This window comes from Triplophysa dalaica, chromosome 21 (assembly GCF_015846415.1).
Source record: "Triplophysa dalaica isolate WHDGS20190420 chromosome 21, ASM1584641v1, whole genome shotgun sequence".
NCBI lineage: Eukaryota > Metazoa > Chordata > Actinopteri > Cypriniformes > Nemacheilidae > Triplophysa > Triplophysa dalaica.
In genome coordinates, this window is record NC_079562.1 from 3,748,523 (window position 1) to 3,764,022 (window position 15,500).

The window sequence follows — 15,500 nt, forward strand, 5'->3', positions numbered from 1 at the left end:
TGGCAGATCCGCTTACACCGGGTTGCAAGAGAAGCATTGGTTAATAACTAAGATGTATAGGAATATGTAGGTTATTCGATGGAATAAGGCTTTAATAAATCCTGGAATATTATTAATGTTTATGTTTTATTCGAATTTAAAAGAAGTAATCACAATAGAATAAAAATAGAATAATGGCATATGTTATTTATTACTGTGAATGCGTACTTTCATTTATAAAAAGGAAGCCCTTTAAATGCCAAGTATATTGTGCAACAAGTTAAAATAGCTATTTTTCAGATAGGGTGTGAATTATTTTTTTGCACATTTATCTATAATGCACATTATTCATATTATTCTACGTCCAAAACTATAATGTTTGAAATTCACAGTTTAAACAAATATATTCACATTTTTCACAAGTCAATCCAGGATCACGCACTTCAAACACAGGAGACTCGTTTTCCTGAGTTAAGCTGTTATTGTGCGTACCGAGCTCAGAGAGAGAGAGAGAGAGAGAGAGAGAGAGAAGGGGGGGGGGGCAGCATGGCGGTACACGGGACACGGGCGGGCGGTCCGACTGCTGTAAATGGGTTGAGCTCTGAAAGCGCCGTCACACACGTGAGGCTCATGTGACTAAAGCTCGAGACGTGTCTGCAGTCACAGGGTTTATTTAACACGTACTTCACATCCACCCACACACACTCATTTAACCAGCAGCGGAGCCTGCATACATCTCCAGCTCACAACACCAGACAGTGGAACTCCAACCAGTTCAGCTACTTTTCAGTTCTTAATTCATGGGAAATACGTGTGGACTTTGATGAGAAAGTGAAGGATTTGTTTTTTTACTTTTATATATTCGTTTAAATCAGCCGTTTTTACACGTCTGTAAGACATAAAGTCTGAAATGGATAGGATTACCAGTGCGCAACCTCCTCCATGTATAACCAAACACGCTCCGATGGATCATATCTCTGACATGCAAGGGTAAGTCGATCTCAAAATGCTTTATATGTTACTGAAAGATTTTCAGCTCGCTCGTTTTCTCATTGGCTTTATATTATTTTCTTATCTAGAATGGATTTCCCCATGTACGTGTATAAACAGCGGCGGGGAATGAAGCGCAGCGAGGACAGTAAGGTACGGAACGCGCAATTACGCACCGACGCATTATTACGCGCACTTTTGCGCACATCTTCTACTTGTAAATTGTATTGCATTTACATTAAAAACTACTTTAAACAATATAATGAAACTGCACAAGTTTGTTCTTAATGTTGTTGTATTGCGCAAGGAATTCGGTATTAAATGATCTGCTCGATCCTATAGGATACATACAAATTGCCACATCGACTGATCGAGAAGAAAAGGAGGGACAGAATAAACGAGTGCATCGCGCAGTTAAAGGATTTGCTGCCCGAACACCTTAAACTCACTGTAAGTAATATGGGAGTGGATGAGCTCACCTCACCCTGTTGTATCAAAGCGCCACCTGCTTGTTAATAATGAATAAATCATGTTTGTCCTGCTTTTCAATAACTTCGTGAAAGGGCGCGCCCTTAGACAGCAGATCGAGTGCGTAAAAAACACATTTCTCAACCTGTATGCATAAAACTTATACAGGTGTAGAATAAATTGAATCATTCTCACACAACGTTACATAACCAGTCAACATATCAACAAGTTGAAGTTACGTTGTCATTCCAAGTATTTCAATATTAGAGACATGCACGCGTACATGCCAGCAGGGAGGAGTGCCTGCATTCCCGCTCAGCGGAGTTTGTCCTCTGAGCTTCTGCAGAACGCGTTACATAAGAAAGATCAACATGCTTATCTTTGTTCTTCCTGTTTTAGACTCTGGGACACTTGGAGAAGGCTGTTGTGCTGGAACTGACACTCAAGCATGTGAAAGCTCTTAACAACCTGCTGGAGCAGCAGCAACAGAAAATTATTTCCCTGCAAAGTGGAATGCAAATAGGTGTGTGTTGCTCAGACAAGTGTGACCTTGCCACAGGGTACAGACCTGCTGAACTTTTTACTTCCTCCCCACCCCCTTTTGTTGTGAATGCTTCAAAGAGTAACGAAACTGAGACGTGCTTGCATAAAATCGAATGATTGCATTTTTGGCACGATTATTGTGAAGCAAGATGTCTGATGTTTTTTTTTTTTTTTTTATGCAGGTGAGCAAGGCAATGGGCCCTTGGAAAACAGTGAGGAAATGTTTCGTTCCGGGTTCCATCTGTGTGCCAAAGAGGTCCTGCAGTTCCTGGCCAACCAGGAGACCGTGCGCGATCTGACGCCCACTCACATAATCAACCATCTGCACAGAGTGGCGTCGGAGCTCATACAAAGCCCGCCAAGCCCCTGCCCCTCCGAGCCCGCTCCCAAACTCCAGGAGAACCGGGAGAAACCAGCAGGTGTGCAGCCAAAATCCATGGAGGGTCATGCTAAAAACTGCGTTCCTGTTATTCAAAGGACTTATCCCCACAGCAGCGAGCAGAGCGGTAGCGATACTGATACTGATAGCGGTTATGGGGGAGAACTGGAGAAACGTTACCCGAAAGCCCAGCGGCCGGTCTGCTACGGCAAAGACGGTGACGTCAAGTACGGCCTGGCAGAGAGAATGGGCGGCAGCATTAAAGAGGAATTAGACGAGCCGCAGGCAAAGCGGCAGAGGTCCGACTCTTCTGAAGATGAGTCTCTTTCGGGGCACGAGGTGGTGGGAGGTCACAGTCCCTACGTCAGCTTTTCTCCACACCAGCCGCCTCTTTGCATGCCGTTCTACCTCTTTCCTAACGGCACGGCGGCGTACCTGCCGATGCTGGAGAAGTGTTGGTACCCGGGTGCCATGCCCGTATTGTACCCGGGCATGGGTGGGTCCTCCAGCGGGTTGTCTCCGGAGAAACTCCCTTCATCCCTGGTTATGTCCTCGAGAGTGGGTTCTCCAGTCACCTCCCCGACCCCTATGGACTCTCCTGCACTCCTGCAGGCTCTTAAACAAGTCCCACCCTTAAACCTAGAAACCAAAGACTGAGGACCCGCTCTCTGAATGTTTTGGTCTTGCAAAGTGGACTTTCCTGCTGAATAAGCTCTCCGAGAAGGTTGGGTTGACAATGGGCAAAGTTTAAAAAAGCACCCTCAACCTCAGCCAGCAGCTGTTCAGATCCTTTCAGAAGTATGACGGCCTCATAAACACGCGCACACACTCTTATCAGTCAACTGGCTAGCTCCCTCCTCAACCAGCGTACACAGACCCTGAGACGGAAAGGACAACCAAAGTCCATGTGGACAGTTTACGAGGCCCCGTGTAAAGCACTGTGATACACTGTGAAGAAGGTCAAACGATGAGCTCTGGGCGAGCGGCTTATCTCTGCACTTACGTCGAATGTTCCAATTCAAAATACAAAACCCCCGGAATGTGACGTGCAGACGATCCCCCCAACGTTAAGGACTTTGCCCTTTGCACAAGCACCTTTTCATTTGTTGAATGTAAAATAAGTCATTTTAACATCCCCCCTGTAGATGCTGCTTTGGACATAGCTGTGCCGCGGAAGCTAGGACAAGACGCTTCTGTTTCTGCTTTAAGCATAAGAATCATCTTTCTCGACTGCAATGCTACCAAACATCTCCTTGTTTTTGTCGACCGGAGCTCAGTCGTAAAACTCACCCCGTGACCTGTCGTATCCCAAACGGACACACTCGAGGTTTTTTTATGAAGAGGTAAACTCCATCAGACGTGACGCTCGTGTATATACAGGAGTAATATAATCACGACTACATTGTAGCTTTTGAGTTGGTCATCGTGCACCTAGGAGAAGTTGTTGTGAGGTGACTGCATTGTGTAATTATTTTGTTTATACTACTTGTACATCTGTATTTTTGATACGTGACCCACCAATTTTCGTTTGAGAGGTGTGTTTTAGACAGCCGACGCGCTGTATGCCATGAGATTGTGTACGTATAGCTTTGGACCTAGACTCGATCTGCATCACGTGTGTTCATTTCTGGTCGAATGAAGGCAGGTCTTTGTTCATACTGTTGCCTTTACCTGTTTAAAGCAGTAAACGTGATATCTGCATCGCCAGACATCTGCATTTGTAATCCTGGTTTCAACATAGAAGCAAACGAAAGTGAATGTAATGTTTTAAACAATATATTAGTTTTGTATAGGAAGAGGTACTTGGGATTTTTATTTTGGGACCTAACTGAAGGTTGCTTGATGTATATATTTTTGTCTAAAGTATTGTTGACATACATAAAGAAAAAAGTATTAATAAAGCTCCTTTTCCTGTGGAAATTTCTTGTCCGAGTTTGATTTGAGAGCTTGAACGTGTTTGGCTGTGAAAACAACTTCACTGTTTTTCCCTTCAATGCCCGTCATTATGTAACAATTACATAACCCATAAACTTGCTTTGTCTATGCAAATCATGTAGACAGACAATATAAGGGTCAGGTTTCAAACATCTCAGCCTCACACCTATAAAGCCCAATCATTTGACTACTCAACAGAGGCAAAACAAAATTGCATGGTATTAGAAATCAGCAGTCAGAAAGCGTTTCCCCTCATATACAGTACATTTCAACAGCTGCAAAAGAAAAAGATTTGAAGAAAAAAAACACAGCAACAATTACAGAAGTTACTTTAATGCTGTCATTAGTATCATTATTCATTTTATTAAGGCTATTATACCACAGATGGCCATAATGCACATTGTATTTCCAGCTCCTGTAACCTGTTGAATTAGGTTAAGATTTGCACCCGTGTCTGGCTGTGTGCTCTGTAGTTTCACCCCTCCACCCTGCTGGGATGTAAACAGGGGTAATCGTGGGCCTTACTGATCACATGTATAGCCACACGGTGAGCACACGCATGATCACTACACTGTGAATGATGACACAAGAATTCATGGTTGTATACAAGAACAATTTGTAAATTTGATTTGTAAAATCATTCACTTTTGATTAATATTTTATTTTTATAGCTTTAAAAAATATAAAGCGCACCTATATGTAGTCAAAGTAAACAAATGTAAACTGTGCTTGTACTCAAAAACACTGCATCTCTGGATGAACTGCAATAAGAAATGCGGTGACAATTCTCATTGTTTTATAAACAACAGCATCATCATGTTGTGATTTGTAGTATTCTTTAAAAATAATTGATTTGAACATTTGAGAAATTACAAACTATTTAAACTAATAGATAACAGTGAAAATCCAATATTCTTAAAGGATAATCATTCTGTTTAAATGTCTACATTTACGTATAAAACAGCCTGCAAACAGTCACAAAATAAAAAGCATGATTCGATACAACATATACCTTCTTACTGTTTATTCTAAAGCTTTGTCGTCATCTTATGGCAAAGAAAATGAACTGCAAGAGCTTATCAAACCTCATGCGCACGCAAATCACACGGGATATCATTTCTAGTCCCCACTATTAAGATGCTTAGTGCATTTACCTATTTTTTTAAAGGAAACGATTCATCATTATTTGTTATTTATTTAACTGTTAATTTTTTGTATGTACTAAAGATGTCTGATGTTAGTAAGTTTCTTGTTTTCTAAAATAACATCACAGAGGCTTACATTCTGAAGAAAATGCACAGTTATTTGATTTATTTTTCTTTCTTTCTTTCTTTTTTTCTTTCGTTCTTTCTTTCTTTCTTTCTTTCTTTGAAATGTTCTATATATTTACAATTTAACTGTAACCTGTATTATTTTGTGCATTCAAATACAAAAAATCTATACTGAGACGTTTATTCTGAAAATAAACAGATTTTCATTTTCATTTGATTTCCTATTTTCTTTCTTTAACGTTTCCTATATTATTTATTTAACTGTTATATTTATTCTTACATGCACTAATCATAAAATGTTTCCCTCATATGCAGTAAATGTAAACAACTGCAAAAAAATATTTTAAGCAACAATTACAGAAGTTACTTTAATACTGTCATTAGTATCAGTATTCATTTTATTAAGGCTATTATACCACAGATGGCCATAATGCTCATTGTATTTCCAGCTCCTGTAACCTGTTGAATTAGGTTAAGATTTGCACCCGTGTCTGGCTCTGTGCTCTGTAGTTTCACCCCTCCACCCTGCTGGGATGTAAACAGGCGTAATCGTGGGCCTTACTGATCACATGTATAGCCACACGGTGAGCACACGCATGATCAGCCACATGCCATCACTACACTGTGAATGATGACACAAGAATTCATAGTTGTATACAAGAACAATTTGTAAATTTGATTTGTAAAATCATTCACTTATGATTCATATTATATTTTTATAGCTTTAAAAAATATAAAGCGTACGTATCATTAGTCAAAGTAAACACAGATCCTTACATGAAAACTGTTCTAGTACTCAAAAACAATGTATCTCTGGATGAACTGCAATAAGAAATGCAGTGACAATACTCATTATTTTAAAAACAACAGCATCTACTGTTGTGATTTTGTAGTATTTGTTTAAAACAAATTATTTGAATATTTAAGCTATCACAAAATATTTAAACTAATAGATTACATTTGCGTTTAAAACAGACTACAAGCAATTACAAAACAAAAAGCATGAACTGAAACAACAAATACCTGCTTACTGTCTATTCTAAAGCTTTATCGCCATCTTGTGGCAAAGAAAATGAACTGCAAGAGCTTGTTAAACCGCATGCGCACGCAAATCTCACGGGATAATATTAGAGTCCCCTCTAACAAGATTCTCAGTGAATTTACTTTAAAAAGAAAACAGATAATTATTATTGATTAAACTGTTAAATAAAAAACGTGCTAAAGATGTCTGATGTTAGTGAGTTTCTTGTTTTTTAAAATAACAACACGGAGACCTTTATTCTGAAGACACATTTTTTTCGTTCTTTAAATTCTTCTATATTAATAATTTAACTGTAACCGGTAATCTTTTGTAAGTATGCTTCTTGCTTCCAAATACAGAAAACGTCACTGAGAGTTTTATTCTAAAATATAACACATTGTCATTTGATTTCCTATTTTCTTTCTTAACGTTTCCTATATTCTTATTTAATTGTAATATTTATTCTTAAATGCACTAAATATGTTGATTATTATTATGTTTTTTCCATTGAGAAAGCTTTTTCATGACGACTTTTATTTTGAAAGTTGAATGTGCGCCTATCGTGGCGCTGTTATTATGCGTCACTGATAATCACAAGACATCAGCGCTTCCTCTTTATTCTCGACTGTCTCATGCAGCGGTGAGAATCTGATCATCTGATCATAGTTTATACAGCAGCATTACACGTCGCGTTGAGAGATGTTGGCCCTCTTTAATCGGCTTCTGGACTGGTTCCGAACGCTCTTCTGGAAGGAGGAGATGGAGCTGACTCTTGTGGGACTGCAGTACTCTGGGAAAACTACTTTCGTCAACGTAATTGCTGTGAGTTTGATCTACTTCCCTACAGTCTGAACATTAAAGCTTTATGAATACCGCAATATATCACAACCCAACAACCTTTTCACGTTTTAATGCATCTGCAGCTGTATGACTCACTATAGCTGATGTGTGTGCTGTCATACACACGAGTTGAGGTGTGTCAAGGGTGGATCATTTCTTTACTACCTCTTTATACGAATAATGTGTTGTCATAATTATTGGAGTGATGATATAGTTTGTATATAGGATTCCCAAGCCTGTTGTAACGTTACCTACAGTATGACCTTTAGGGAGGTCTTGATTTTATCTTTTGTTACGTCATACAATGTATACTCTTACAGCATCATTAAGCCTATTATATGAATATGATCAAATCAATATGTTATCTGCAAAATTATGTTTATTATTCATTTTGGCTTTGCATGTACATCCGTGCCTGTTGCCTGCATTTTTTTTTAAAATAAGAAATCATTTAGGTAATTGTTGAAAAGCATCTTGGCATTAATAGTGAATCATAGGCAATGCAATTTTTGTCTCTAATAAGCTCCGGATGAGTCATTTTGATATGTCACGGTGCTGATGTGGTTAAGGTCAGGTTCACCTGATCCGAGACAAAAAGAACTCCCAGCGGTGCGGTTAAGTGCATTCTAATACTTGCTCTTGGGCAAGCTGGCCAAAATTTTAATTCTTGTATTTATTTTCGGGCTTTCACGCAACTGTGCTGTTTTGGAGACAATCGGCAAACATACAAGGACAAAAAACGATCACCATACCAATATTGTGACAGACAAGCGGGAATGCAAATCCATGCTTGACCTCTTGCTGCTTCTGCAGTGCAGTAAAACGAGTGAAAAAGGGTTTAAAGAAGATTTTCACAACTACACCTGCTCATGTTCAAGTCAAGGGGATTCCTGCTGTTCCAGCGAATAGAAATACTGTAGTTTCAACATCTCATTGGTCAATCTAGGATTAAAGAGTAATGGGGTCTGCTAAAACACATAGATAGGTCTTTTTTTATTTGTGTGCAGGAAATTGAAGCACATGCAGTATTGTTACCCAATAAGGATTTGCTAATGTAACCATAAAAATAGCTAAGCGGTGTTGGGTTTGTACTCTGCAATAAAGGATGTTTGGGCTTGATGAAAAACCAAACCAAAGGGATTTATTTACAAGACACAGTGTGCCTTATGATTTGCACTTTTAATTCAAATTTCTATATAAAACCTTTGTATAAGAACTAAGTGTTTTTTAATTAAAATGTGTTTCTCCAGTCTGGCCAGTTTAATGAAGACATGATCCCTACGGTCGGCTTCAACATGAGGAAAGTGACCAAGGGCAATGTAACAATTAAAGTGAGTCTCTATGTTTTCTCCGGTCTCAAGGACACTTTTCTTTGACTTGAATTGTTTTATAAATGATGTAGTATGTATGTTACATAACTAATAGCATGTGGGAGCTTTAAAGTATTTTAACATGATAATATGATTTACTTTTAAATTTGAACCCATTGACTTCATTGCAAATTAAAAAAAAATGTTGTAGATTATTCATGCTATTTCTCCGTTGAAGTCTGTATGTTTCAGAACTGCTTTGATCCAATTGTTATTTAAATTCTTTTTTTTATTTTAAATTCTTTTTTTGTAATAGATGATTGACAGTTGAGTAGATGGTAGTTTGATATTTGTGATGCCAATGGTAAATGATTGTTGTCTTTACGTAGATTTGGGATATAGGTGGGCAGCCACGCTTCAGAAGCATGTGGGAGAGATATTGTCGGGGTGTCAACGCTATAGTGTGAGTATGACGTGTGATTCAAAGGGCCGGTGGTTATATTTCTGCATTGCGGTAATAAGAATTCTGTGTTGTGCTTTCAGATATATGGTGGACGCTGCGGACTGTGAAAAAGTGGAAGCCTCAAGAAATGAGCTACACAACCTGTTAGACAAACCACAGCTGCAAGGCATTCCTGTACGGGGAGGAGAACACTTACATTCTGTTTGATGTATTATAGCTGAAACTACTTTAATGAGTAGTTTACTAATAAAATGTCAATTCGGTCATTTAGTTACAGATGACAGGCTTTCTTTTGTGGAAAAATTTGCTTGTCGTCCATTCAGTTTATGGCAATGGGGATTTAAAAGTGTTATAAGACTAGATACACACAGGTTAAGAAATTATTCACCGACACATATCTGTAAAAGAATTCGTACAGAAATGAGACGAGGACAAGAGAGAATATTTATTTTGTCTAAAGTGGCGCTTTTTTATCAAAGCGCCCAGAAGTGAATCCCAGTGCCACACCCCTGCTTTCCAGATCTTTCCAGAGCCGCTGTGTGGTTTTTAAGGAGCATGACTAAGCAAGCATTACATCTGCTGCGAGCTCCTGTGGACTGAAATGCCCTCGCGGGTGGCATTATGCGTGTTATCTTCAGCAGAGGAAACGGCTCTGACAGCACAGAGCGAACAGATCGCTCATAGATTATATGTCTGTGGGGAGTGATGGGGCTTTGTGCCGTGCTGCCCACTATTCGCTGATGAAACTAATTTATGAGACAGCTTTAACACAATTCTGATGCACAGACATACGTTCTTAACCATATTAAGAAAGGTTCTGATCAGTAGTATAAACGTTTAGTGGGCCAAGTGAGATATGTAGATTTAAGAGGTGCATTATGGGTGATTTATGGTAACTTTGCTTTTCACAGATACTTGTCCTTGGCAACAAAAGAGACCTTCCCAGCGCGCTGGACGAGAAACAACTCATCGAAAAGATGTAAGCACTGTAACTGACTAAAATAACATCACTGTGATCTCTGGATGCTTTTGTGCTGAATGAAATTGCATCGGTGGGCCACACCACACCGCGTCTCCTTCCTGTTTCAGACTTTCTTTTTAGGTGTTTCAAAATTCACCATTTTCTCACGACCTTCACTGTTTTCTCCACTTGCAAACACACTTATTAGAAGATGTGTGAATTTGAGCATGTTTTTGGCAGAATAACAGAAAGAGTTCATAGACAGGAAAATTTCTTAACATTTTCGCCGCCAACAATGTTTTCCAATTTTCTACAGGAATCTTTCAGCCATCCAAGACAGAGAGATTTGCTGCTACTCAATTTCATGCAAAGAGAAGGACAACATTGGTGAGTGATGGAGATCTGTGAATGGTTGGACATTGCTTTGCTCCTTTTCTGTTGATTATTTTCAATGTCAAACAAAATACGACTGTATATTTATATTGCTTGAAGGTCCAGTGCATGACATTTAGTGGCATCTAGTGGTAAGGTTGGGAACTGCAACCAACAGCTCACTCCACCGCTCCCTTTTGATGCAGTACGTCGGCTCACACAAGACTAAGATGTCGCTTTCAATTCTTTGCTGGAGGAGATAACGTATTCACAAAACACTCTGTAGAGCAGTTAGTCTCTTTAGGGCTACTGTTGAACTAACATGACGAATTCCATGTAAGGGGACCTGCGGTGATAATAAAAACATAACACGGTTTGTCACCGCGAGTTGTAATTACTGTGCATGTGTCATTGTGAACATTTTCAAGCCAAAGTAAAAAAAATTTAATAGTCATATTCTCAAGCTGTGATGATGTTCATTGAGATGGGTGCTTGAAATTTGGCAGATATCACTGTCTGTAAAGGTTCAGAAATAAGTGGAAAAGACAGAAAAGAGATTATGTTTTACAGGCCATAGTTTAATTTTATTAGAGACGTTTTATGAACCAGCTGACATATTTGGTTTGGAAGAAAATGTGCTACGGTGGAAATGGGATCATGATTATTAATCTCTCTCTCTCTCGCTCTTTCTTTCTCCACTTCTTTCCTGTAGATATCACATTACAGTGGCTCATCCAACATTCAAAGTCCCGGAGAAGTTGACAACAGACCCCGTCTCTTCCCGTCAGTCCAGCTCTGCCTCTGTTTAAGTTCTCTAGTCAGCCCAGCAGCCCCTCCCTGACTGTCCCAGTGGACCTGTGTCTGTTCGTCTTTATGAGCGCTTTTCCACCATCGCGCCGAATCGTTCTCGTTGCTTAATCGTTCCACTCCGTGCAGATCCATGCCAGCCGGTACGTAAATGATTTCATTTCGCAGCGCAGGGGTAATAACGTAAATGTTTTGAATGTATACTGAAACCCCTCACGCGCTGCCTTGGTAACACAAGAAACTGAGCTATAATGCCTCTGCACGCAATTATTAGCATATTATTAGCGTGCCTTGTTGAACCAGGTTCATGTGTAAACATAAATGTAACCGTTTCAGACCGTGCTTAGAACGGTTTGGCGTGATGGTGGAAAAGCGCTCTACGTCTGTCTCACACCTTCCCTCTGTTACAGACTCTGTAAAGCATCAGTGTCACATCAATGGGCTTCAGACATCCCACTAGTACTGTTATTTTTTATAGATCAGCCTGGTTTTGTTTTGTCTAGATGGACTTTGGACTTTTATTCACACGCATGTCTGACCGGAGGTTGAGAAAGTAGGTAGAACTATCTACAGATGTCCTTGTTCACACCTGTCTTCTAAAGACCATCTTTTGACCAATGCTTTAGATAGTTTGTGGGTTTTAACCTCTACAAGATGTTTCGCGCTGCGTTATTTTTATTATGTTTGACTTCTTTTAAGCAAATAGAAGCGTGTGAAGGATTAAAATATTAGTATTATGAAATATTAACAAGAAAATCAAAACACTTAAAATATGCACTTGTTTGTTATCTTACAACTTTGCCTGTACAGTTTCCAAGCTAACATGTCAAAATTTAAACTGCTAAACACCTTTGAATTAAAGAAAAAATTGCTAAAAATGTTTCGTTCTATGTTCAGCACGTGAACTGGTCATGAAGAAATTTGGCATTTACTGATATATACGAAAGTGAAGTGCCTTGTGGATTTACATTATTCAATCGGTTTCCCCACACCTGCCCAGAATTATAGACATTATAAGCACAAATAATTGGCCTTGCTGTAAATAAATGAATTTACCGTAGATGCCATTATTACAGCAACAGCAGAAACATTAAACACTGCTAGCATAACATGTGTAATTGATGACATCTCATAAAAACAGATTTGTTAATCATGTAATTATGTTTTGACTATATCGGGATTATAACACTCAGTCCTACTAAGTGAATCGACAGAGATGAATCTGTACTTTTCAGTGGTTAGCACCGCCTAGATACTGCATTTCTTACTACTTTATAATACACCTGCAAATTACATTTACGTATTTATCGATATTTCGGCCATAGTAACAGCAAGTGAGCTCTTGCAAAGTGATTTAGAACAAATGCATAGATGTACGTATGCTTCAAAGTGTTTTAAATAAAAGAGTAATGCGCATCTTATGGAGCTTTATTTTATAAAAGGGGGTGGAGAGATCACTTATTGAGGTGGTGGGATCAAAATGGCTCGTTTTGTTCCTGCATGTTGATCAGCATTATTAGTACAGAAATAAGACGCTGAGGGGATGAAGTTTATCCTGTGTGTTGATCTATTGGATCAGATGTCATCTTATATTTCTATCATGCTGATTCTTTAAGTTTTGTGTTTAACATGTGATTTATTTCTCAATGCCTTACTAAAAATGGGGGACTGTAGCATTGAAAACATACAAGATGGTTCGTAAATCTGTTTGGTTAGGTCTATTGCAAACCATAATTCACTTTTGTAATCAGCTCGTGTTTTTTCATGTTTTGGATCTGTGATTATTAAATGCTTTGACTGTAAATGGCCTGCTTGCTCTTTTGAGAATTTAGTCACAGTAGTTACTAGTTTAGTTAGGTGCCATCCGCCTTATCACAGCTTGCTCCCTCACTTTCGAAACACTCTTCTTGGTTATTTTTATCTAACGCCAAACCTGATAACAAAACCTGGACCGGATTAATATAAACAACAATGCTGTATTGATCATCTAGTATTGGTTTGAAGCTTTTTAAAAACATGATTCTTTAATTGTATTATTGTTTTAAGATGTATGCATGCTAATGCTGGAAATCGTTTTTCTTTTTTTTGTAATTTATTGCAATTTTTAGTAAGTGATTTATGGTTGCAATGTTTTTATACCTTTTATTTGATCATGATTGAATGTTAACCTATCAACGTTTGTTTTCTTTACTTTTATTTTGAGAGGTCAAATGACATGTTACTTAAAATCCAAGACTCCTGATGTGCAAATGATTAATGCAGATAACGTTTTGTGTTTCTTCATTGATAGCTGATGTGGGTGGGTCTTTTTCTGACATGTTATTATTTTTGTGCAGCCTTGACCCTTGTTATATTAATACTAATACTAACTTTTGTTTATTTTTGTCTTTATTCCTGTAAAGCTGCTTTGAAACAATGAAACATTGTGAAAAGCGCTATATAAATAAAACTGAGTTGTTTATTTGACATATTATACAGTAGACTTTTTCCCATTGATGTGACTATCAACAAATGAAGATTAAATTGATCTGTTTGCTGATTTTGTAAGTAAGAAAAAAAAATCAAAAACAAAGAAGCTTTTTTGTTTAGCCGAGGGCACTTAAGTGTGTATTGCATTTGGTTTGTTGTGGTTGCTCAATAAATGTTTTTTAGAATTGCTTGTATGGTGTTTGACATTTTAAAGTGATATAGGCTAAATGCTTATTTCATTGGCATGTAACCCACAAACAAACACACATGAAAACCTATAGAGACAGCCTCATGTAGTTGTCCTAAAAAAGCACTTGGATTATGTTAGGTTAAACCTATGAATTAACTTGTTTAAAGTAACTGAATAAGTATCTTTCTTTAAAACAATAATGTCACTTTGATATTCCGTTGTCCAGGTGTTTCATTGTTTGACGGGATTATCAGTAGATCAAATATACACTCAGTAAGATTTTTTTACCCTGAAAAGCAAACAAACTTATTTTTATTATTTTATTTTTATGATGGCATTGAACTAAACATTTACTGTTAATTCTTATGGACATAGTAGGAAAAAGTAGATTTTTCTTGCAAAGCATCAAAAAGCCACGTGGGGGCAGCACCGTGCTGTAGAAAAAATCTAGCTTTTCAAACTTATCTATCAGATTCAGTGCAAGACTCGAACCATCCAAATATGGCGAAGTATGTGAACACATTCGACAAATTATTGACGAATCTGAGCATATATTAGCAAACTTGTGGTGGACCAACCTAACCCATGACAGCTGAACTCATTGACAGTTTTTTTGTCTTGGATATTTAGACATATTCTGTCTATAATGTCATATTCTCATGCCTTGTGATGGATTGGCCAATTGGGTGTACATTGTCTGTGACCAAAGATGCTGTGACAGGCCGTACCCTCAAGAAGAATGATGTTAGGGTCAGTGCCATTTACCAGTATAAAATACATCCCTTTATTCTATCCAAATAATCTGGTTTGCAATGCAAAATGTATGTATTTCTTTACCTAAACTATTAGTTCTTTCTTTTACCCTTTACACCTGAAAGGGTCTGAAATTTGTATTATCAAGGTCTTAAAAAAATCTGATAAAACCTTTCCAAATTGCCAAGTCACATGACCTTTTTACTTGCATTGGCGATCGGTTGAAGCAACACAAGACTTCATGCAGCGATATAAAAACCTTTTGGCCCTCTGGCCAAATCAATTTCTGTGTTTCACCCAACACATTAAAATATTTAAAGCGTCATTCGAATTTCACACGTCCAGCTGTCCAAGACAATTTTAATATATCTGGAAGAGGATTTTGTGAGGAGAGTCCCACGAAACGCTTTCCAATTGTCAGAAGCATTAACCGTGTTGCTTAAATACCTGGCGGCAGATCTGCAGTCTCTTGGCACTGAAGCACAACATGTTATCCATTCATTCTGTCAAAATGCATTAATGTGAAATATAGACACCTGCCCTGAAACATATTCTCCAACCCAAAAACCCAGAGGGCGTTTAAAAATAGTCTAGAAAACACGATTTACACAACAGCGTGTTTCATAGGAGGGACATCTTTAGAGAGTTGTGTATGTTAGGTCATATGTTTGTAACTTAAAGCAAAATGTGTCATTTTGGGAGTAAATAATGGCCGGTCTGTAAGCTTTCCTTTATGATGATCTGATGAC

At 38.2% G+C, this 15,500-nt stretch overlaps 2 protein-coding genes across 2 annotated transcripts; both read left to right on the plus strand.

Annotated features, from left to right (window-relative positions):
- Positions 1 to 634: 634 nt before the first annotated feature.
- On the plus strand, positions 635 to 4,279 carry bhlhe40 (basic helix-loop-helix family, member e40). The gene is made up of 5 exons (XM_056735505.1): positions 635 to 969; positions 1,059 to 1,122; positions 1,312 to 1,419; positions 1,837 to 1,960; positions 2,163 to 4,279. The coding sequence occupies exons 1-5, from the start codon at positions 890 to 892 to the stop codon at positions 3,014 to 3,016; spliced, it is 1,230 nt and encodes a 409-aa protein (XP_056591483.1). The 5' UTR covers positions 635 to 889; the 3' UTR covers positions 3,017 to 4,279.
- A 2,908-nt stretch (positions 4,280 to 7,187) lies between these two features.
- arl8bb (ADP-ribosylation factor-like 8Bb) lies at positions 7,188 to 13,998 on the plus strand. Its single transcript, XM_056735333.1, has 7 exons — positions 7,188 to 7,408; positions 8,677 to 8,757; positions 9,126 to 9,199; positions 9,280 to 9,373; positions 10,111 to 10,178; positions 10,477 to 10,547; positions 11,245 to 13,998. Exons 1-7 carry the CDS (start codon positions 7,286 to 7,288, stop codon positions 11,292 to 11,294), a joined length of 561 nt encoding a protein of 186 aa, XP_056591311.1. The 5' UTR covers positions 7,188 to 7,285; the 3' UTR covers positions 11,295 to 13,998.
- Positions 13,999 to 15,500: the final 1,502 nt, after the last annotated feature.